General features: G+C 43.7%; 1 protein-coding gene across 1 annotated transcript; it reads right to left on the reverse strand.

The window, feature by feature from the left end:
- Nucleotides 1–271: 271 nt before the first annotated feature.
- mmachc (metabolism of cobalamin associated C) lies at nt 272–5,142 on the reverse strand. The gene is made up of 4 exons (XM_079639379.1): nt 4,950–5,142; nt 4,458–4,655; nt 3,004–3,156; nt 272–1,211 (listed from the first exon to the last, which is right to left on the reverse strand). Exons 1-4 carry the CDS (start codon nt 5,133–5,135, stop codon nt 870–872), a joined length of 879 nt encoding a protein of 292 aa, XP_079495505.1. The 5' UTR covers nt 5,136–5,142; the 3' UTR covers nt 272–869.
- Between the last annotated feature and the right edge of the window lie 10,724 nt (nt 5,143–15,866).

Raw genomic sequence — 15,866 nt, forward strand, 5'->3', positions numbered from 1 at the left:
CTTTACAATACATTTACATGAACTAATAATTAACAATACTTCTACAGCATTTATTAATCTTAATGTTAATTTCAATATTGTTTACTAATAGATTATTACAATCAATTTATATTTGTTCAAATTAGTTAATGCACTCTGAACTAACAATAAACGGCTGTATTTTGTATTAACTAACGTTAACAAAGAATAATACAGTAACATATGTATTGTTCATTATTAGTTAATACATTTACTAACGTTAACAAATTAACCTTATTGTAAAGTTCAATTTAATTTAATTTAAATTTATTTGTATAGCGCTTTTCACAATAAACATCGTTTCGAAGCAGCTTTACAATCTGGGTCTTCTTATGTGTGTCCACATACACTAATGAGAAACATCTGTGGACAATCAGTGATAATGAAACTGGGCAGAGGATGATGGGAAATGAAGTCCAATACTGAGTGGCAATAGTCTGGGGTGGAGTGCCCTCTAGTGGTAATTTATCAAATAATTCAAATATTAAAAAAGGCCTCTTGAAATGGAGGGTGTGTACTTTCCCATGACAGAATACTCACCCCTAATTCTCTTTGTTTCATTAAATAAAAAGATTTAAAAAATTATTATTTATAAATTTTCATGTTTACAGCATCTTAATACATTGAATGCAATTCAAAATAACCATATGAAGTTTGTTTCCACCATGAAATAGTAAATAAAAATGTTATCTCACAATTTTGACTATTATAATAAATTAATAGTCGAATTGTGAGATATAAACTTGAAACTGCAAAAAAAAAGGTCTGAACTGCAAGATAAAAAGCCTCAATTGCCTTTTTTTTTATTTGATATGTGTCTTCCACACAGCAGAGCACATGAAAGTGTGTAATCAGCCCTGTTTGTTTGTCGAGCTCTGCTTCTCAGTGTCCATCTCCATCAGAAAGCCCCACCGTCTGAGCAGCTCCCCCCGCTGGTCTGGAGGAGTCGTGAAATACTCTCTCTGCTGATCTGAGTACCTCTCCTCTGTGGGCACAATGTCTCTGTAGCTCCCGTCCTGCCAGCGGAAGTTAAACCTCTCCAGCAGGTCGATCCGGTCCTCCTGTGAGCGCACGCAGTCTGGAGGATCTTTCTGCTGGAGATCCGCTCCCACTCGCACATCCTGGAAGACCAGCAGCGCTCGTATAGCAAACCAACCACCCAGCTTGGGGTGTATACAGACTCCAAACATCTTCTGTGTAGAATAAGGAGAAAGACTTTCAGGAATATCTCAGACAATATCTTTCCATTCCACATTAGCATAGACGAGACGGGCCACTAAGAGATCTTGCAGGTACAGCTGTTCAACACGAATAAGCTTGCATGATAATTGTTTGGGTTAGGGGGGTGACTATAGTCACATATAGACTATGTGCAACACAATGACATACACAAACTGTGATACAGTGCACACAGATTCTAGTTAGATAGATAGTCTAGAAGACATGGAGATCTCAGTACACACTTGTAGTTAGCGTGTTTGAATATTTTTATCATAGTTATCAACTGATCTAATTAGGGCCCAAGCCCTGAAAGGGTGTCCCTTAACATGCTCAAAAACTCTTTGACTCTTAGCATGCTTTAAATTGCATGAAACTTGAAATTGTAATATGTTTTTTTTCATAAGCCTGCCACAGCCCTAATAATTTTGTTTTCTGACGAATCAAAGTTAATAATAATAATTCGTTACATTTATATAGCGCTTTTTCTGAGACCTCAAAGCGCTTTACACAGAAAGGGGGGAATCTCCTCAACCACCACCAATGTGCAGCATCCACTTGGATGATGCGACGGCAGCCATATTGCACCAGAACGCCCACCACACACACCAGATTACTGGTGGAGAGGAGACAGTAGGTGTTTCTCAATGTCAAGGATACTTCCTTTGCAGGACTCGTCCTTCCAAGTCATTTCCTTCAGAGGCTAGGCGAGGATCCTCTTTAGGATTCGAGATAACACGTAAATGGAACATTCTAGCAAGTGCGCGTCATTGCGTCCGTCAGTGTAAAATATTGATTTAAAAAGGAGTTTATTGATTTAAAAATGATTATATTGCCTGAGTGAACAGAACTGCGTCCATAGCAACATTCTAGCTGTTAAAACACATGCAATGGTAAAATATTTGATCAACAAAAAGAGGCTATGAAGTAAAAATTACAAGGTGCATAACCAGTAAAAAGGGAACAGCTTTAAATCCCCCCCTGCAAATCAGTTGAGCCGATAACGCCTCCGTTTGTTCCTTGGTCCCTGTTAAAAAAGACGAGAAAGCTATGAATAACGCTGTGAATGGTAGGCGGCAGGCCTATAATATTAACGTTACATTACTGTGTACAACTTAAGTCGGTATTTATAAAAGAAATGCCGGTGCCGGTGATTTATAAAAGAAATGCCGGTTTTATTTTTTAAAAGAAATAAACAAGCTTACAATTGTTAAAATGACAGGTTAGCCATAACGTAATTTGTATAATTTGTAATATCAATACGGTAGTAATTTGTACTTGCATTTAAACGTTAAACTTTACTTATATGACGGTTATAACAAATGTATGGTAACGTAAATATAAGTTACTAGCATATTGCCCCGTCATTGCTCCGACTCCGCTAACATCCGACATTTTGTATTATTTTTTTAAAAACAAGATAGCAAAGCTGCGCGCATAGGATTGTGGGCGATTTGATAGCGCGAAGAGCGCGAAGTCTACACATATGCACACTTTCCTGTATATGGGATATTTTGCGAATGAAAGACTCCGCCCTTGGTTGAAGTTCTGAGGATCCTCGACATTGGAACAGTCCTTCGACGGATGTCGATGACGTAGCATCCTCGAAATTCCGGCTTCCGAGGATCCTTCCTTGACATTGAGAAACGGCTAGTGATGAAGCCAATCAGTGTATGGGGATGATTAGGAGGCCATGATGGAAAGTTACATATTTAAATCGACTGATATCATAAAGCGTGATAAACATGATGAAAGCATCTGGCTGACCTGATCAGCCCACGGTGGACTGTGGATGTCTGATTTCTGGTAGTAATACGCTGCTCCTGATATGTGTGCGGCGGTCTGTGCGAGAAACTTGGGTCTTCTGCTGGGCAGCATCTCATAATCATAACTGACATCCACAGACTGATCGGGAAAACACTGGGTGGAGAGAGAGAGAGAGAGAGAGAGAGAGAGAGAAACATTATGGCCAGATAATGGAACCAGGGCTCAAACTTTTAGATGCTACAGACCACAAAATATGATAAATCTCATGTGACGGACCCCCACCCTAAAATGTATATATACTGTGGAAAATTGTAATTATAAATGTTGAAAACTTTACTGCATTTTTCTACTAATTGTAGAACAGTTAAAAATGTTGTAATCAAATATTTATTTAATCTCTATTTAATTTAAATTTTATTTACTTGTTTTAATCTTTTTTATTTTAATCAAATGTAATTTTTTATTTATTTAGTTACTTAACTTTAATCACTGCTTTCCATCTTGTTATTTATTTATAAAGTTTATTATATTTACTTAAATCAAAATGTATATATTTTAATCAAATGCATTAATTTATGATTTATTCAAATCAATTGTATTTATTTTAATACATTTATATTAATCTAATGTATCAATAACTATTGATTTACGATAACACTTTACAATACATTTACATGAACTAATAATTAACATTTCTTCTACAACATGTATTAATCTTAATGTTAATTTTAATATTGTTTACTAATAGATTATTAAAATTAATTTACATTTGTTCAAATTAGTTAATGCACTCTGAACTAACAATAAACGACTGTATTTTGATTAATACAGTAACATATGTATTGTTCATTATTAGTTAATAACTAACGTTAACAAATGAACCTTATTGTAAAGTTCAATTTAATTGAATTTAAATTTATTTGTATAGCGCTTTTCATAATACACATCGTTTCAAAGCAGCTTTACAGACAATCTGAGTCTTCTTATGTGCGTCCACATTACAATTTATAGTGATCTGTTATCAGATGTAACTGTCTAAGTTATGCATTTCAGAGATGTATACATACAAATCACAGTTAGCTAAAAATGTATGTGTAATTTTAAAAATGTAATAATTTAAGGCAGAACGAGCTCTCGAAGTAATTAATAGTTGTTTGTTAACAAATGATTATGACATAGAAAATTGCAGCATTGGTGCATATTGATTCAGAGTACTACCTAAAAGTTTATTTATTTATAGTATATTGAGTAAGTTTAAACTTATTTATCTATACATTTTTTACACTCTTTTTTCCCCTAAACTTTTCCACCCCGTGGGTCCCCGGACCCCAGTTAGAAAACTCTAGATAAAAAACATCTAACCACAAAGAGAGTCATGTTATGATGTGATTGTGAAGTAGAAGAAAAATCTGAGGCAGTGTAAATCATCTTTGTTGTCCTGCACTAAATCATACCAGTGAGACACAGGCTGAGACAGTGTGTACGCAGCACTGATCTATGGGGTCCCTGAGGCCCTCACAGTGCCGGTTCTGTAAGAAGGGCAGGAACGAGCGCTCAAACATGGCCGGAGTGCTCAGGACCACCACAGCCAGAGTGTCTGCTGGGTAAGGGAGGTGATGGCCATGAGATAGCACTGCATTGTACCAGCCAACCTGCCATAAAACAGAAATATTATGAGTAACAAACATACAAACTGGGAGCTCAGCTCAACACTTTTAGTGGTCATTCAGAGCTGTATACATAAGTGACGTCTAAACAGTAAACATGTTTATTCCCTACGTATGTGTTCGTGCACAGGTGGTTTTGACTGCTCATGTAAAGATGAGCAGAACTAGTTTCACGCGGATAGACGTACTACACGCACCACTATAACATACAGACGCCGAATACTTTCATTATCGAGCCTGTTAGTTTTTATAAGTTGTATAATGAGCCGGACATATTACCTTAAAAGGATAAATTTCAAAACCGTGCGCTTTTAAAGACTCGCTGAAAGTCCCTATAAGATCCTCCACGACGCGCTCACTGGAGATCGCCATATCTCTTCTTCTCATAATATTACGGTGTTTTGTGGCGTGCATTTGCGCCGCATAGTGGACAGGAGTCTGAAGCGTCCATCTCTGAGGAACCATGTGTTTTCTATATGGGGAGGCTGCAGACCTGGAGCCGGTAGATATAGGACCCAAACAGTTTTACGCCCCTGGCAGTTTTACGCCCCTGTTGTTCCTGATGCGTCCAGTAGGGAGATATACTGAGAAATAACATCATTAAATCGACGCTAACACATTAATAACCCGTCCATAGACTTGACAATTTTGTGTTTTTTGTTCATTTAAATATAAACGCTACAGTGTAGATCTGCACGGATTAAAATAGAAAAATAGATGCAGATATTCAGTCGGTACCCTCCTGATCACTCAGCCTACAGAAGACTTTTGTTTTTGTGAATTGAAAAATTAAAAATACACATAGTTGGATCAACTACGTGTTATGACATGACCTACTGCAGTTATAGGCCTATTCACTGTATGTTTTTATATGGAGACTAAGTGAAATATGTTGTTGTGAATTTATATAAAGTTACATTTAGATATTAACCATATTTAGACCATTAGACATACATACAGTACCGTGTAATCATATGGATCCTCGATTTAATATCTGCTGTACTATTCTCTATTGGTCATCATACAGCTACAAAACAGTGTCCTACATACGTGGTAATTACATTTAAGCCAGATCGTCCTGAACTTTTTGGTAAATTCTGGGCAAGTTTCATCTGCATAAAGACAGAACCATCCAATGTCAAAACCTTTAAACTCAAAGGTTTCTAAAACAAATAATATCCTTGAGTCTGTTGTAAAGAACCTTTCATTTTTTATTGACAAAATGTAATATTGTATTGATTTGTGTAGCCTAATTCAATCTCTTTTGATGTCCGTATACCCCCCTTGTTTTTTTTGTTTTTGTTTTTTGTTTTTTTTCCCCCTCTTCTCACTGTTAATGTCTGTATCCTTCCATTTGCAATACAAAATAAATAAATAAATTAATTTAAAAAAAAGATTAAAACATACCTCAATTCGTGTCGCTGTACAGTCTCCCCCTACTGGACACATCAGGAACAACAGGGGCGTAAAACTGCCAGGGGCGTAAAACTGTTTGGGTCGTATATCTACCCCGACTCCAGGTCTGCAGCCTCCCCATACTCTGTGTTTTACACATAGACAGTATGGGGGTTTTACAGAAGGGGTTATTAGGCCACAGGAGAGCGCTAAGAGGTCCAGGGAAAAGTTTTAAAATAAATAAATAAAAATAAATAATTAATAAGATTAAGATACATAAAAATTTTAAATACGAATTTGATAACTAAATTAATAAAATAAATAAATATTATATTACGAAAAATCGATATTAATAAATTAATAATTTATAAACTATATTATCAGAAGGCGTAGCACTACTTGGGCGGAGTGATTCTCACCACGGTGCTTCTCAGACGCTGAGAAGTAGCAGTGCTTTGCCTTCTGTGAATATATATTTCCCACTCCCAGTATGTACGGTTAGTCAGAAGATGGCTGTGTCTCATGTGACCTTGTTATTTGTATATGCTGTGACTATACAAATCACAACATGTAAATAGGAAAATGTTATTTTGTCACTTTATGGGAGCAGTATGCTACCGGGAGCCGTTTAACTGTCTTCGTCAGACCGAGTTCGACTTATCTAATTCTGGGGGATACGGTGAATAAGCTAAAGCCGTCTGCTATTCTCAATTTATATGCTGCCACTTGGTAATATTATAAGAAAACATGCAATTAGCCTAGTTTCCACTGTTATGCTGATGACACTCAAATGTTTAATCACGACCGGATGAAAACACTAAATTATCTAAATTGACATGTGTTACAGATATAAAATATTGGATGACGTGTAATTTTCTTCTATTAAATTCAGATAAAACGGAAGTATTACTGATTGGTCCAAAAGACTGCCCACAAAACCTCTTACAATACAACCTTAATTTAGAAGGATGTCCTGTTACTTTATCCTCTACAGTAAAAGACTGGGGTGTTATACCGCAACTTGTCTTTTGAAAACCATATTTCAAATGTTACAAGAACAGCCTTTTTCTACCTTAGAAACATTGCTAAGCTACGTAACATGCTCTCTGTTTCTGATGCAGAAAAGTTAGTTCATGCATTCATGACCTCGAGATTACTGTAATGCTTTATTAGCTGGTTGTAAAAAAATGTGGCTGCGATTAGTTTTAACAACTTAAACTTTGTTGAGATAACTTAAATATCCAACTTAACTAAACTAAACTAAACTAAAGTTAACTAAACTTAAGTTATAAGTGACTTATTTTAAGTCAAGTATGAACACACTTTTTAAAGTTGAAACAATGTTGGATTTTAAGTTGTGATAAATAATCGCAGCTACAGTTAGTCCAAAATGCAGCTGCTAGAATTCTTACTAGGTCAAGAAAATATGATCATATTTTATCATCTGGTTACCTATTAAGTTCCGTATCAATTACAAAGTATTGCTACTGACCTATAAAGCCCTAAATGGTTTAGCTCCTGCATATTTAAGGGATCTTCTACCGCCCTACAATCCATCGCGCTCTTTAAGATCGCTAAATTCGAGGCTTCTGGTCGTACCTAACTAAGTCCACTAAAGGAGGGAGGGCGTTTTCACATTTAGCTCCTAAACTCTGGAATAGCCTTCCTGATATTGTCCGAGGCTCAGACTCGCTCTCCCAGTTTAAAACTAGATTAAAGACGCATCTCTTTAGCCAAGCATTCACATAATGCATCTCATACCTTTTATATAGTTAAATCAGATCATATGAATTCATATTATGAACAGCAGCTATGCTAATTATTTCCCATCTGCTATTTTGCTGTTATCTCGGGACGCCAGTAGAGTTAATAAATAGAGTTCGCCAGCTCCAGTTATGTATCCAGCCTCTCATGGAGACTTCAGATGCCCCAACGCCTGTGAAGAGACGACTCGGCGCCTGTGAAGAATTAATCAACTTAGAATTAGAATTAGTTAATTAAGAATTAATTAACCTAATTAATACTAACGAACTGTATTTTTTCTATGTACCGGTACATTTCTGAAATGCATTTTCTGTAAAGCTGCTTTGAAACAATATGTATTGTGAAAAGCGGTATACAAATAAATTTTAATTGAATTGAATTGAATTGGGTACCCGATCCGGAAAAAATGTGCAGTATCGGAGCAATACCGATACTGAGTATCTGATTGGCCTGAAAATGGACTCTTGTGTATATGTATGTTCATTTTTATGCTTCCTTCTCATTTGTTCGCCTTCTTCGCTTAATTTTAGCGAAGCATTATTTTGCATCACTTCTGCTATGATAAAAGAGATACTCTTGCATTGTGTGTTCGTGCATTTTTAAGGCAGAGCAATGAAGGGAGGGGTGTGTTTTTTTTGGGTTGATTTAAAATGTCAACAGCGTTCAACCACGATTTTAAATTATATTAAAAAATAAATTAAATTGCGCTTCTTGCACACGAGCAGAACGCCAGAGAGCCCTTCTTCTATTTCTTCTTCTAACTATGTCAGGGTTCTGCCCTGGCATGTTTGTCTGTGTTGTCTTTGTTTCATGTCTCTAGCTGTGTCCCAATGTGAAGGCTGCATCCTCCGAAGGCCGTATTTGAAGGCCAATTGCATCACAGCGGCGTGACGAAACGTCACAGCGGCTCGACGAAGGATGTCCCAATTCAAAGGCTGCACACTTTGGAGGTTGCATTTGAAGGCCGATTGAGTCACCACGGCATGATGAAGGCTATCCCAATTCAATTCTGCATCCTCCGAAGGTCATATTCGAAGGCCGGTTGCGTCATCGCGGTGCGACGAAGGCTACCCTGATTCAAAAGCGGCCCCAAATGCACCCTTTGTTTCCTCATGAAAGGAAGGATACATAAAAGGATCCTTGTGGCCTATTCTACCCCATAAGTCATTGCGCGCTGGTGACGACAGCATTTTAATTTTTTTTTAAATGACGGCTGAGAGTTCGGTGGCGGACGGCAAATTCACATTAAAGGGGTCATGACATGGTTTTTTTTATTTTATTATTATGTTCCCTTAGGTGCAATTATAGTATTACTATAGTTTTTTTTACAAAAAACTTTTAAAATGTAGTGATTTATGACCTTTTCCCACCCTGTTTCTCATCCTCTGATTCAAACAGTCTGTTTTGGGGGTGTTTCCCCTTTAAGAGTTCAGTGTTAACGCCCACTGTTATGATTGGCTAACGTCAGTGCCTATGCATCAATTATTAACGCCCCCAGCCAGAAGGTTTGCGGATTCGGCGCAACTGTTTAATAGTGGGTGATGCATGCTAAGCGATGGCTCTTGCAATGATAAAACCTTATTATGTTTGAGCCGGAATCAGAGGAAAATGAACCATCACCACAACAACGAAGACTGGATCAGCCCGTGTCCACATGGAAAGTGAAACTATTTTGAATTAATAAAAAAAAATTAACCCGAGACACTTGAAAACGGATTATTGTTGCATAATTATCCTATAGCTTCATTTGCTAACAGTTTAACATTATTTAACTAATTCCAATGAAATGATAGGGTGTACCACGGACAAAAATGCATGCACAGACAGGCCATCTTTGAAGATGCAGCATTGATAAAGGCAACATTTTTAATTTTCTATCACATGTAGGCCTACTAGAAAGGCGACATATTTTCAAGTTCTCTTTCATCATCTCGTGTTCGAGATCCACCTATGGGAAGGGCATCCGTACCTGACCTCTGCAGAAGCATCCAATTGCACCAAGTCTGGCTAGACAGACAGAAGCGCGCAGCCAATGCCAGGTAAGGCCCCGCCCCCTTACCTAGTGGCATATAACGCCTGCAAGCGCTGCTATTCTCCAGTTGACATTCGCTTCTCGCGATCTCTGCACTGACACAGTTCGGTTGGATTACGCTGCTCACTTTCGTGTCTTCAGGAGGACATATCGCCTGATCAGCCTCCGTCAGACGTGACAGTCGTTTTTTCAGCCTTTCTGCTGTGTTCTGCATTCGGAGCCGCCCGCGCTCTCGCCGTTTTTCACCTGCTCCTCCTTCCACGGCTGCCCGCCACGGATTTTTCCGAGTTCTTCTCCGGAATGTCGCTGTCTAAACCTTCCGCTTCTCCGGGGAACAGCCTATCACGGGCCTGCCCGGCCGCGTGTGGTGCGCTCATCGCCGCTAAGGACCTTCACCCGTTCTGCGTGGTCTGCTTGGGCCTTAAACACGCTCAAGAAGCCTTGGAGAACCCGGAAAATTGCAGTCACTGCCTTATGCTGCCCAAGAAGCTTTTACGACGTCGTCTGAAAGTTGCAGCGACCCAGTGCTCCGAGCTCGGCCTCTCTGACTCGGATGGGGGACACGGTGACGACGACGCGCTACCGGGGGACTCCCGGGGCGCCGCCTCTCTCATTTGGGCTGACCAGCCCAATCCCGCATTCCCCGAAGAGGACATCTTCGCGGGCAACCTCACGCTCGTCGACGAACCGGCCGGTTCCGGCGATGAGGATGACGCGGCCCTTCTTGGGGTCTCAGAGGACGAGGAGGCCATCCCGCCCTCTGGCTTTCCCCAGGCTAGCGCCCACACGGCCTTGCCTCAGTCCATCCTCCTGGAAGTTTGTGAGCGAGCGGCCGCTCGCCTCAACATGGAATGGCCGGCTCCACAGAGCGCCACCGACCAGGAGAGGGATATTTACGACGGGAAAGTGCTGGGACCCCCTCCCGGTCCGAGAAAACAACTCTTCCCCGTCCTTCCAGCGTGCGCTAAGCACATGAGGCACAATTGGAGCGACCCCCTCGACTTCAAACACGGTCTCACGGGTCTTGAGGTGAAGGACATGGCAGCTCATGGTATGGGTGACCCCCCCGCTATCGAGCCTTCCATCGCCAGGCACCTTAACCCCGCTCAGGGAGGGCTGCTCGCTCCCCCGAAGCCGGTCTTGCCCAACAAGATGGACCGTTTTTCTGCCTCAGTTCACCAGGCCGCATACAAATCCTCGGCCTTGGCTGTCAGGGCCCTGAACGTCTCTTCACTCCTCTCCGCTTACCAGGCGGAGATTTTGGACGAATTAGGGCAACAGCTGGAAAAGGGAACTCCTTCTCTAACCTTGTGGAAGGAGATCCTCACGGTGAACGACCTCGTCCTCCGTAACGCTCGGCAGGCCGTCCAAGCCTGCGGGCGCTCTATGGCGCTTTCTGTGGTGGGAGAGCGCGCGCTCTGGCTTAACCTGTCGGGCCTTCCTGACAGTGAGAAGCGGCGCATCGCGGGCGCATCGGTGGAGCCCGGCCGGGCTCTCTTCGGCCCCGCCGTCGCATTGATGCAACAACGGTGTGACGACAAAAAGAAGGAGGATGAGGCCTTCAAGTTATGCCTTCCTAGGAAGGCGGCCCCACGCCAGGCACCCCCTGCGCGTTTGCCTAACCCACCTGCCATGGGACGACATTTCCACCAGGGCAAGGAAAGGCCCCGCAACAGACCCCCCGCCCCACGGCAGAATAACCCACCGCCTGCTAAGCACTGGGGAAAATCTACTCCCGCCGCGGCCGCGGCTGGAAGACCATCTAACCCTACCCCCACCGACTCGAAACGCAAGCGGCCTGCCTGATGTTCGGCCGGTGGGGGCATCGAGTCCACTTTCACGGGCTACGAGCCCTTTGGACTCTCTTCATGTCCAAGAACCCCTGTCCAAAAGACGCAGGGTCTCTCGCGAGGCTGCCCAGCCCATGTGTTTGTTGAACGTGTGTTCCCCCCTCACGTTCGAGGGGTCTGTTGTGAGGAAAAGTCACAAAGCAGTGTCACCACACCGCACACACTCACTTCCCCTCACCGAATTATTAAAGGCTTCGGCCCCAGTGTTCCCCCAACACAAAACACACAAAAAAACAAAAAACACATTAAAACAAACGAATCAAATGAATTCGTTACGGAGAGAGGATCTCTCTCCGCAGAGAGAATTCATCTCCCTGCAGAGAGAGAACATCTTTCTAAACCCCGGCATGCCGCCCCTAGTTCATCCACTAGATGGCGCCATTGCATCACAAATGAGTCAGCTGGGCTTACACAGCTCCGCTGCGGCTCGGGTGGGAACACTCGCGAGTCACGAACGGGCTTGGCAAGCGGTTTCGGCTCCCGAGTGGGTGATGCGCACTATAATGCAGGGCTACAGATTGCAGTTTGCAATGAAACCCCCGCATTTCAACGGCGTTCTCTCTTCACACACGGAAGAGAACGCTTCACACATTCTGAAAGAGGAAATATCCTCCCTCCTAAACAAGGAAGCTATTCAGGTGGTGCCCCCCAGTCTGATGAATCAGGGATTTTATTCTCGTTATTTCCTGGTCCCAAAGAAGGACGGCTCTCTCCGCCCTATCTTGGACCTTCGTGTGTTGAACAAACATTTGAGGAAATACAATTTCAGAATGCTAACTCATGGCTCGCTCGCCCGCGCCATAAAACAGAACGACTGGTTCACATCGGTAGACCTGAAAGATGCTTTCTTCCATATAAGCATTTATCCGCCACACAGGTAGTTTCTTCGTTTCGCCTACCAAGGCACATGTTACGAATTCACAGTTCTGCCATTTGGACTCAGTCTAAGTCCTCGCAGTTTTTGTCTGTGTGCGGAGGCGGGTTTAGCACCCATGAGAATGTCTGGTCTGAGGATTCTGACATACATAGACGATTGGCTCATAATAGCCGAATCGAAGGAGAAAGTGTTGCAGGACACCTGCCGTGTGCTCGCGCACGTCACATCTCTCGGGTTCAGAGTGAATGTGAGCAAGAGCAATTTTACACCCAGTCAGAATGTCATTTTCCTGGGCTTGGAGTTGAACTCAGTCTCCATGCGAGCGCGTCTCTCTCAAGAACGCGTTCTCTCTCTAATGAACTGTCTATCGCAGTTCAGAGAGGGGGCGAGAGTGCAATATCGCACATGTCTCAGGCTGCAGGGTCTTATGGCTTCATCCATCCAAGTTGTGCCACTGGGACTCCTGAGAATGAGAGCGTTCATGAAATGGGTTTTGTCACTACATTTCAGCCCGATTCGCGATCTTTGCCGCTCTGTAATAGTGACGCGCGCCTGCTCGGCAGCCGTGCGACACTGGAAGAGCGCAGACTTTTACGCACAGGGAACCCCTCTGGGGACGGTTATGATGCGGAAAGTTGTGACGACAGATGCGTCCTTAACAGGCTGGGGTGCCACCCAGGAGGGCAGAACGGTGAACGGTCTGTGGCCGAGCAGACTACGTTCAGCGCACATAAATTATTTAGAGCTGTTGACCATTTGGAAAGCTCTGAATCATTTTCTGCCTCGCCTGCAGGGACATCATGTTCTCGTACGCTGCGACAATACCACGGCTGTGGCTTATATCAACCGTCAGGGCGGCGTGCGCTCGTCGAAACTTCACGCTCTAGCTTACAAGCTTTTGGTGTGGAGCAGACGGGTTTTCCTGTCGTTACGCGCGACTCATGTTCCGGGCATTCTGAACAGAGGTGCGGATCTTCTATCAAGGGGAAATCCAATCTACGGAGATTGGCGCCTTCACCCCCAGATAGTGGATATGTTATGGATGAGATTCGGACAGGCAACCGTAGATCTATTCGCCTCGCGCGAAAACTACCATTGTCCTATGTTCTTCTCGCTAAAGGACGTGGACGCACCCCTCGGGGTAGATGCACTGGCCCACCCATGGCCCAGAGTGCTGCTGTATGCTTTTCCTCCCCTGTGCTTGATAATTCCAACACTGGCCAGGGTGAGAGAGCAGAGCCTGTCTCTCATTCTGATAGCACCCAGGTGGCCCAAGGCACCGTGGCTGGCGGAGATAATCCCTCTGTTATATGCCGAGCCGTGGCGCCTCCCCCCACGCACGGACCTATTGTCCCAAGCGAACGGGGAGATTTACCACCCACACCCGGACAGGGTGGCTCTCTGGGCCTGGTCCGTGAGAGGACGAACCTAAGCGCACTGGGGCTTTCGCCGCGTGTGATTGCCACTATACAGAATGCCAGAGCCGTTTCTACACGGTCCTTATATGGCTGTAAGTGGCAAGTGTTCGAAGGGTGGTGTGATGGGCGTGGTCTCACATCTTATCAGTGCTCAGTTCCTGATATTTTGTGTTTCCTTCAAGACCTCATGGAAAAAGGGAGGTCTTTTTCCACCATTAAGGTCTACCTGGCTGCGATTTCGGCCTGTCATGTGGGCTTTGAGGGCTCAACAGTCGGGCAGCATCCTCTAATCCGCAGATTTATGAAGGGTGCCCGTCGCTCTTTGCCAGTCGTCAGGAGAACTGTTCCTGAGTGGGACCTCTCCATGGTGCTGGAGGCTCTGTCTCAACATCCTTTTGAGCCTCTGGGAAGTATTTCCCTTAAGCTGCTGTCCTTCAAGACAGCTTTGCTCTTGGCCTTGGCATCAGCTAAACGTGTCAGTGAGCTACATGCACTCTCGGTTCATCCCTCGTGCACTAAATTCTCTCTTAGTGGAGATAAGGTTTCCCTTAAGCCTAATCCGGCCTTCATGCCGAAGTGCTTCCCTGCGTTCACTTCGGAGGTGTTGGAGCTCTCCGCTTTTCACCCTCCACCGTTTTCCTCCCCGGAGGATCAGAGGCTAAATGCTCTGTGTCCTGTCCGTGCTTTACAGACATATATGACCAGGACCAGTGCGTTCCGGAAGAGCGACCAGCTCTTTATTTCATGGGCGCCCCCTCACAAAGGGAGTCCCATATCTAAGCAACGCCTCTCACATTGGCTTGTGAATGCTATAGCTGTGGCTTATGAATCAAAAGGAGTGCAGCCCCCAGGGGGCATCAGAGCTCATTCCACAAGGGGCTTAGCCGCCTCTTGGGCTTTGTTTAGGGGAGTGTCACTGCAGGACATCTGCTCCGCTGCCAGTTGGGCTTCTCCTCATACCTTTGTGCGTTACTACCGGCTGGATGTCACCAGAATTTCGGTAGCACATTCGGTTTTAGGGGTGGGGTCTTCTTAGCCCTTCCCTGTAACCCCGTTGGAAGTAACGAATAAGGAGTGAATGGGCCGGCTGGCCATGCACATTCCTCTCACCAAGCACGTATTTCCAATCCTTCCTGGGTGTATATATGCACATTGGTGTTGCTGGGGTTATTACCACATACATGTTTCATGTCCTGCATGTGCACAGCAGTTATGTGTGTGCGTCAGGATTGCAGGTTCATGATTATGGGACGTGTCTGGCACCGCCCCCCTGGGGCGACCGTCCTTCTCTGGCTTTCAGAACCTCACTGTGAGTGTATTGGGCAATCGGGGAGCTGTCCATGTCTCTCCCATAGGTGGATCTCGAACACGAGATGATGAAAGAGAACAATAGGTTACTGTCGTAACCCCGGTTCTCTGAAACATCGAGTGGAGAGATCCACCAGCTTTGCCCCGCTTGCCGCACGAGAAGCGAATATACTTACTGGAGAATAGCAGCGCTTGCAGGCGTTATATGCCACTAGGTAAGGGGGCGGGGCCTTACCTGGCATTGGCTGCGCGCTTCTGTCTGTCTAGCCAGACTTGGTGCAATTGGATGCTTCTGCAGAGGTCAGGTACGGATGCCCTTCCCATAGGTGGATCTCTCCACTCGATGTTTCAGAGAACCGGGGTTACGACAGTAACCTATTGATTCTCTTATACAAATGTGTTTATATTAGCCATGGTAAAAAGTAAGTTTGCGTCGTCGTTATTGAGCCCAGAGAATAGTCGGCACGGACTTATCTTTGAGCAACAGTTTTCTGGCAAAGCCAAGCATCATATTGGGATTTTTTCCTCAAAACAGTCATCCTTAAATGTACA

The sequence above is a fragment of the Phoxinus phoxinus genome (genome assembly GCF_949152265.1).
Source record: "Phoxinus phoxinus genome assembly, chromosome: 16".
Lineage (NCBI taxonomy): Eukaryota > Metazoa > Chordata > Actinopteri > Cypriniformes > Leuciscidae > Phoxinus > Phoxinus phoxinus.